At 44.1% G+C, this 7856-nt stretch overlaps 1 protein-coding gene across 1 annotated transcript; it reads left to right on the forward strand.

The window, feature by feature from the left end:
* Positions 1 to 6406: 6406 nt before the first annotated feature.
* Positions 6407 to 7555, forward strand: uts2r3 (urotensin-2 receptor 3; the record flags this gene model as incomplete). The annotated part of the gene is made up of 1 exon (XM_080540568.1): positions 6407 to 7555. One exon carries the CDS (start codon positions 6407 to 6409, stop codon positions 7553 to 7555), a length of 1149 nt encoding a protein of 382 aa, XP_080396694.1.
* Positions 7556 to 7856: the final 301 nt, after the last annotated feature.

A 7856-nucleotide genomic window follows, 5' to 3' on the forward strand; every position in this document is an offset into this window, starting at 1 on the left:
CTAAGGAGAGTGTGTGAGACTTCAAACCGTGTTATGTTTTGATAGTCATAACCTCTCGAACTCACAGCAGTACAAAGTCACCTCTCAGAGAGCGCGTGGACGCTGGGATAGGGTGTGTGTGTGTGTGTGTGTGTGTGTGTGTGTGTGTGTGTGTGTGTGTGTGTGTGTGTGTGTGTGTGTGTGTGTGTGCGTGTGTGTGTGTGTGTGTGTGTGTGTGTATGCGTGTGCGTGTGCGTGTGTGTGTGTGTGCGTGTGTGTGTATGTGTGTGCGTGTGCGTGTGCGTGTGTGTGTGTGTGTGTGTGTGTGTGCAGGCTGGCTGATTCTTGACTTCAAGCCGGTGTCCATATAAAAAAGAATGACACATCAGATGGGCCTACATGTGACATAAAAAAAAGTAAAGTAAGGATGACTGCTGGCTGTCATAAAATACTGTAATGTTCATGGCCATGACCATGACCCAAGTCCCATGACAGTGTGACAGAGCCACTGTGACAGCTGCCTCAAGTTAGATTACAGTGCTGTTATTTGCGTCCTCCATAGATGACATTCATTGATCAATCAATCCATGTGTTTATTGCCAACAGTATAGCCTATATGAGATGTGCAACTCCAGCCCTTCAAAACCAGGGAATTCCTGGTAATAAAAATGTCTGTCCTTTTTGGTAGATTGGATCCCTTGTTATCCCTAAATCAGACTCAGAGAGAATATGAAAATTAACTGACAGTGGCACTCTAGGGCCAGGTCTGTGTACCGCTAAATCTTACTAGTCTCATTGACTTACTGGCCACATGGGGGTAAGATTTTTATCAGGTAGGCCGTCAGTAAATGTCTGCAAAGGGGAATAAGTTGGCAACCGACCAAATGTTCAGACTTCCATTGCATTGCAATATTTTGGCTTGACTATGGAGTGGTGTCATTGATTTTCAGCAACAGTATTAACAGCAACAGTGTTTCAGTAAAAACAATGTGTTTTGAATCAATGCTCTTTTAAAGGTGATTTGAAATGAATTAAGTCACAAATTGATTGATTTGATGAGGAGTTTGATTTAAATGATCCATTTAATGATCTTAAATTCTCCGTTCCAATTTATTAAACATTTGGTCGGTTGCCGACTTGTTCCCCCTTTCACCCACTGCCGTCACAATTGACATTGACTGTTTGTGAATATCACATCTTGATTCCAGGTTTATTTATTACAAGGCTTGATGAATTAGATTTTTGCTTTTCGAAGTGCTTATTATTGTTCAGTGGGGAGAGCACTCTGATGTCTGTGACTGTGTAGCACTAACCTGGCTGATTTTGCACCAGAGCGCTCACCGGGAGAGGTGGATTTTGGCTTGCCTGAGGTGATGTTCACCTCATGTCATTCTGGGTCTTTCCAGACACAACCTAAAACAATATAAAAAGCATGTGGATTGGGGTTATAATTAGGTTATTTTTCATCCAACACAGACAGACTGTATCCATTCACTTGCGGAACTGTAACTGTGCACATACTGTATACTGTATTTCATTTGAGCATCATCATGTTAATAAAGACAAGTCTCTTTCTTCGGGAACACCTCTTGTGCATTTGACAGTAACGCACTGACTGAAATGTTACAATCTATCCTTCATCTATGTTTCTGCATGACAATCAATTAAGGCAAAATCATTATTGGGAAACAGATGTTAAGGGAGGTTAAAGTATCGATGCAGTAGTCATAGCTCACGTGTTTATGTAATTCAATATCATGTCAGACATAACTCATATAGATGGATGGGGTATACCACAGACATCATGTCAGATATAACTCATATAGATGGATGGGGGTATACCACAAAAGGACAAAAGCATAACATATCAGATTATCTCAGGTCTTTGAAGCATATGTGTTTGCCTGTCTAAGTCAACTTATGATCACACCCTAGGTCCAATCTAGCTCACAAATTCCTATTTTACATACACCTTCATCTCTATAAATATCGATTTAATGTCTCTATCTATCAGTATCTTCGGGGAGCCTGCTCCTCTTCCCCATGGTCCCTCTCCCCCCTCCTCTCCTATTTTGGCATGCCTGTGCCAGGTATTTGTTCAAATTCCTCACACCCTGCAGGGATAGGTATGTTCCCCTCCCTCCCTCTCTCTCTCTCCCCTTCCCCTCTTTACTGCCTGTCTCTGTCTGTCTTGTATACGCTAACACATGTATGGGGGACAGCCAGCCTGGCCCCTGCCTTAAGTATCATCAGACTCATAGCCCAGACATTACTGAATAATCAGCTCTGATCCCCAGTCCAGGCAACCCCAAAATTGTGGGTTCAATTCCTGCACGGTTCCACATACTGTATATCTGTTCTTCAACTAAATGTGGCTAAATGTGACTCGCCTGCTGACTTGTCTGCTAATGTGACCACATCATTACTTACATGGAAATATGTTGTTGAAGGGAAGCATTAAAACCAAAGTAGTTGATCTCCTGTAATTCAGACATCCATACAAGACCACCATATAAAGCCCTTTGTGTGGGAGTGAGAGCGTGTGTGTGATGTGTGTGCGAGCGTGTGTATTGACATTGGGCCGAAGTTGAAGTGCGTTAGTTATTGCAGCGCTCCACGAAATGACAGCAAATAACAACGTCTCGCTGGTGTGTCAGCATGTCTGTCCGTCTGCTGGTTCTGTTCCTTTCCACGAGAATGCCTTGACCTCTCGTGAGTCATTCTCAGTCTTACTGGAAGGTGCAGGAGAGAACATGGATAGTACACCCAGCCTCTTGTTTACCGTATGTGTGGCGAAGCAATCCTAATTAAGTAATTGAATATAATTAAAGACGCACATTTAAATGGAAAGTCACAGCTCAAATTAAGTATTCAGATTTTTACTGGAAGGAGTGTATTAGCTATCAATACAGTAAAACCTACGCACTGCCTATTCACATAACAATTACCTTAATTCATCTGTTCCCAAATGTTTTTTTCATCTATAAATGTATTCTCTGATACTGTATAATTTTCACATTCTTTTAGTTGCATTGGTATTAGAAACAAACAACAGCTGTACTCCTATACTCCTTATAGTGTCTCCTGAATGAAGTGTACACACACATTTCAATTAGGCTAATGTAATAATGTGTTATGCATGCAATATTGTATCATTTTTAAACAAAATTATTGTGAGTCAGGCAACTATTTGTAAATGACGATATGCGATCTGTATGAAGAAGCAAGATGTGTAGTATTTGACAACCTCGATTGCTTCTTACTTCTGTACAGCCACATATTCCTCTCACCAAATATGAAGGGGTCGTTCTCCAGATCTCTTAATCTATTTTACAGGTTGTGTTCTTTCGTACCCTCCATCACTAATCATGTCGCTGAGTCATCCCATCGAAATGCTTCTCCGACTCTCAACTCATTCCTTGTCTTTGTATCATAGCTGACCAAAGCATCCAACTGATATAAACTTAACATAATTTATATCTTATGGAAGGTTTTCAAGATCTAGAGACCTCAAGACCTCATATCTCTAACTCCTTGGCATCCACCATTTTACCAAAGTATACCATTTATGGTCAAATGCTTGAGTTTTGTGCGGAAATCTTTTCCAGTAAATGTATATTGAGAATCTGGACCTGGCTCAAGAGTATTGAACCTATTATATCCAACAATCAAATTGAATCCAACATTTGACATGCATGGTCAAGCAGCAGTGTCATTCAACCCCCACTGGGTCTGTAAAATGAACTCATTCCGAGCACACATAACAAAAGAAACTCAGAGGTGAAAGGCCTAAACACACAATATTTACTGCAGTGTGGCACGCAAATCATTTTAGGACTTTCATTTGAAGAGATAACCATTAATTCAATTTAGATATACATAAATATAATTTGATGTAATTATACTAACAGGCCTGTATCATCACATCATCACCGACACCGACCTTTAAATTGGACCATGCATGAAATCAATCAAAGTTGCCCTGAAGGTAGTCCAAACATGTACACTTTTATATTATTATAGTATACCAATACTGTACCCACAAAGTTAGACTTAATAAAAGACAGATGTCAAATAAAATAGTGGTCTATAAAGTAAACCTCAACACATTTGTAGGCAAAAATAATGCTTTCTGCTTTCTGTGTGCTGCCACCAAATCTCTCTCTCTCTCTCTACCTCTCTCTCTCCCTCTCTCTCTCTCTCTGTCTCTCCCTCTCTCTCTCTCTCTCTCTCTGTCTCTCTCTCTCTCTCTCTCTCTCCCCTCTCTCTCTCTCTCTCTCTCACTCTCTCTCTCCCCCTCTCTCTCCCCCTCTCTCTCTCCCCCCCCCCCCCCTCTCTCTCTCTCTCTCTCTCTCTCTCTCTCTCTCTCTCTCTCTCTCTCTCTCTCTCTCTCTCTCTCTCTCTCTCTCTCCCTCTCTCTCTCTCTCCGCCCCCTCCCCTCCTGTGGATTCGTAGACACATCAAAGACTGGTGCGAGTGTGAGAAGCCCACTAGCAGGAGAGCTGGAGGCTACTGAGCACAAAGTTTGGAGAAACAGCCCATGGTCCATCACCTGCTCCGATTAAATGCGATCTAAAGAGGTCTGAAGAGATAGGCCTACATTTGCAAAAGAGAGGGAGACCATCTGTATGGATTTTGAAAAGGAAACTGAATATCTCCGTTTAAGAAATAATTGGATTATGATGATGTGGCTGACATTTGGATTGTATAGCCTAAGGTAAAAAAACGACAACAATTATTCTTAATAACTAAAGGTATTTAAATAGTTTTACATTCAATATGTTATCATGTAGTCTAACATTTTTAGAGGTAGGAATTTCAGATAGCTTTTGCATGGTCTTGCAGTGTATCCTATAGCCTATAACTCAGTACATTTTTGTCAAATTGAAAATCTAATTCAAATGCAAGAAGCTACAGAGTCGCACTTATACAATTATCTAATTACGCCAGCCATGCGTTTGGTAGGCCTATTAGACATATCAGAATGTGAACAATATAGGTCCATATCATATTCGCCTCTTTTTCAGAGACAAACATTATATGCTCAATTATAAATCAATAGGCCTATATAAGAATCAACATTATATATAACGAAAGTCTACTATTACACCAAGTAAAAAAGCTGTCTGAATGAAATGGCCATGTGTCAGGCTAAATATGTTATTTACAGGGACACGTTAAACCCGGTGGGGCGCGCGCCGCGGCGGGGGTTCGGATGGCCTTCCACAGTTCAACGGGAGCTCTTAACCCCGGTGCCGAGCGGGTCACCAGGCACTCACCATGTGTCAGAGGGGCTTTTCTGCTTTGATGTCCGCGCATATACAATTACCACGGCATAGACCCGCTAAAGGATGAACAACAAATTAGGCATATAAATATTATTTGGACTAGAGACGGATTTCGAAATGGACTATAGCCTATAACTTGCAGCCTTAGCCTAATGTTGATCATTTCTAACATGCATGCATGCCTGTGATTGTGAATGTAGTCATATGAAGCATAGCCTATAATGTAGTAGCCTAGCCCTCATTTACCAATATCTATGTTTAATAAATAACGGTGTTTTTCAGATCTTAAATCACTGGCATTGACTAAAATCGAACGGATAGTTGATAGCGTGTCCTGCCCGCCACTCTCCCCTGAACGGAAAACTCCGTTAGAATTCAACTTCAAGAGCAATGGAAAATAACGAATTATTTTGTGCCATGAAATCGCTGCCCAACCCCAACAGTGTGACCTTAACACGGAGTACAGGTTTTTTTTGTTTGAAGATTTAAGACCGGTTCTCCCCTACACATTATTTTACAGAAGCGCGTGTCTGGACAGGCCTATGACTTTGCCCCCCAGGCACTATAACACTTGGGGGGCACACAAATGTTCAAAGAGTAGCCTAATTATGATGTTGGACCCCTGATTTATCAGACACCTGGAACAATAACAACTATCATTATAATTATAGATTATATATATAATGATAGTTGTTATTGTTCCAGGTGTCTGATAAATCAGGGGTCCAACATCATAATTAGGCTACTCTTTGAAGCTACAACCTTACAAAAGAGAATGGCTTAATTAAGGCTATACTCTAATAATCTATAAAGTACAGGACTAGTTTACAGATGTAAACCCCCCCCCAAAAAGTCAATAATATTCAGAATGGGGACAGAATGCTCTAATGCAGACATGTTTTAATAAATGACATTAATATACTACACCTCTTTCTTCCACCTCTCCCCACCTTTCCCCCCTCTCAACCCACTGCTTCCCCTCTCTCAACCCATGCCTCTTAATCCCTAATTGACCCAAAAAATCCTCCAGAAACCTAATCACCGAAATAATTCAGAAAAATAGTTCCTCTACCTCTGACATTTATACCTGCCCATAGCTTTCACACCACCGTCATTTTAAAAGGTCTCAAAATAAAAACATGAATTACTCAGGCTTCCCGACTCCCTCTTCTTCTCCATCCTACACCTTCCCCCTCATCCCCAACTTCACCCTTCCCTCCTCCTCTCCCTCCATCTCTCCATCACCAAGCCTGGCGTCCACAGCTCTGTTCTGCTCCCTGCTGTCTCTCCTCACTCTCCTGGGCATTGGAGGGAACCTCTACACCCTAGGCCTCCTCCTCCGGTGCAAGAGAGGCCGGAGGAGACAAGGAGGAGACGCAACCTGCTGCTTCGGAGCGAGAGTACCGTTACCGTCCTGCCTCGCCTCCTCCTCTTCCCCTTCCCTCTCCCCTTCCTCCTCTTCTTCCTCCTCCTCCTCCCTCCATCTCCAGGTTCTGAGCCTAGCTCTGGCCGACCTCCTCTACCTCTTCACCGCTCCTTTCATCGTGTACGACAGCCTGGCGGCCAACTGGGCCTTCGGGGAGCTGGGGTGTCGTCTGCTCCTCAGCCTGGACCTGCTGACCATGCACGCCTCCATCTTCACCCTCACCGCCATGAGTCTGGACCGCTATCGGGCCGTGGCTCACCCCCTCCACGCCTCCTCCTCCAACTCCTCCGGCCTGCTCCGCGTGGGCCTGGCCTGGGGGCTGGCTGTGGCCCTTAGCCTTCCCATGATGATCACCCTGCACCTGGAGGACGGGGAGAACCAGGAGGGCCAGCTGTGTGTGCCGGCCTGGGACGAGCAGAGCTCCAAGGCCTACCTGAGTGTGCTGTTCTGCACCAGTATCCTGGGCCCTGGGCTGGCCATCGGGGCGCTGTACGCTACGCTGGGCCGACTCTACTGGGTGTCCCAGACCAGGCCCGCCTGGGCCAGCGGGAGTACGGCCTACCCACCCCGGGCCCCGAGGCCCAAAGTTCTGCTGCTGATCCTGGGGATAGTTCTGGCCTTCTGGGCCTGCTTCCTCCCCTTCTGGATCTGGCAGCTGCTGCCTCTGTACCGGCCGGACATGCTGCGGACGGTACCTGTGGGGACGCAGGTGACGGTGAACCGGATCCTAACAGGGCTGACTTTTGGGAACTCGTGTGTGAACCCGTTCTTCTACACACTGCTGACCGGGAAACGCAGGCGGAACCGTCAGACGTTGACTTCAGCAAACCAACTCTGCCGCAAGAGTAGTCCTGTACAGTAGTGTACATGTCTGAAAGACTAATGCTGCAGTTTGTACATCAGCACTGAAACCAAGGACAGTTCCCTACAGTAGTCCTTCACCATGACCCCAAGAAGAACTTTTTAATTATAGTGGACTACGCCAGTTAAAGCACTTTGTACTGGACCATATTTCCTATTTGGAGATTAAAGATGAATTTGCCTTATTGTGACTTTGACTAGCGAAAATACAATATCAAAGACATCAAAGAAAATGTCAAAGACATAGGGGTCACAGGCTTGAACCCCACATAACCCCTTCCTGACTGATTGTGTGTACACTT

Source organism: Nansenia antarctica, assembly GCF_963989245.1.
Source record: "Nansenia antarctica genome assembly, chromosome: 10".
Classification (NCBI taxonomy): domain Eukaryota; kingdom Metazoa; phylum Chordata; class Actinopteri; order Argentiniformes; family Microstomatidae; genus Nansenia; species Nansenia antarctica.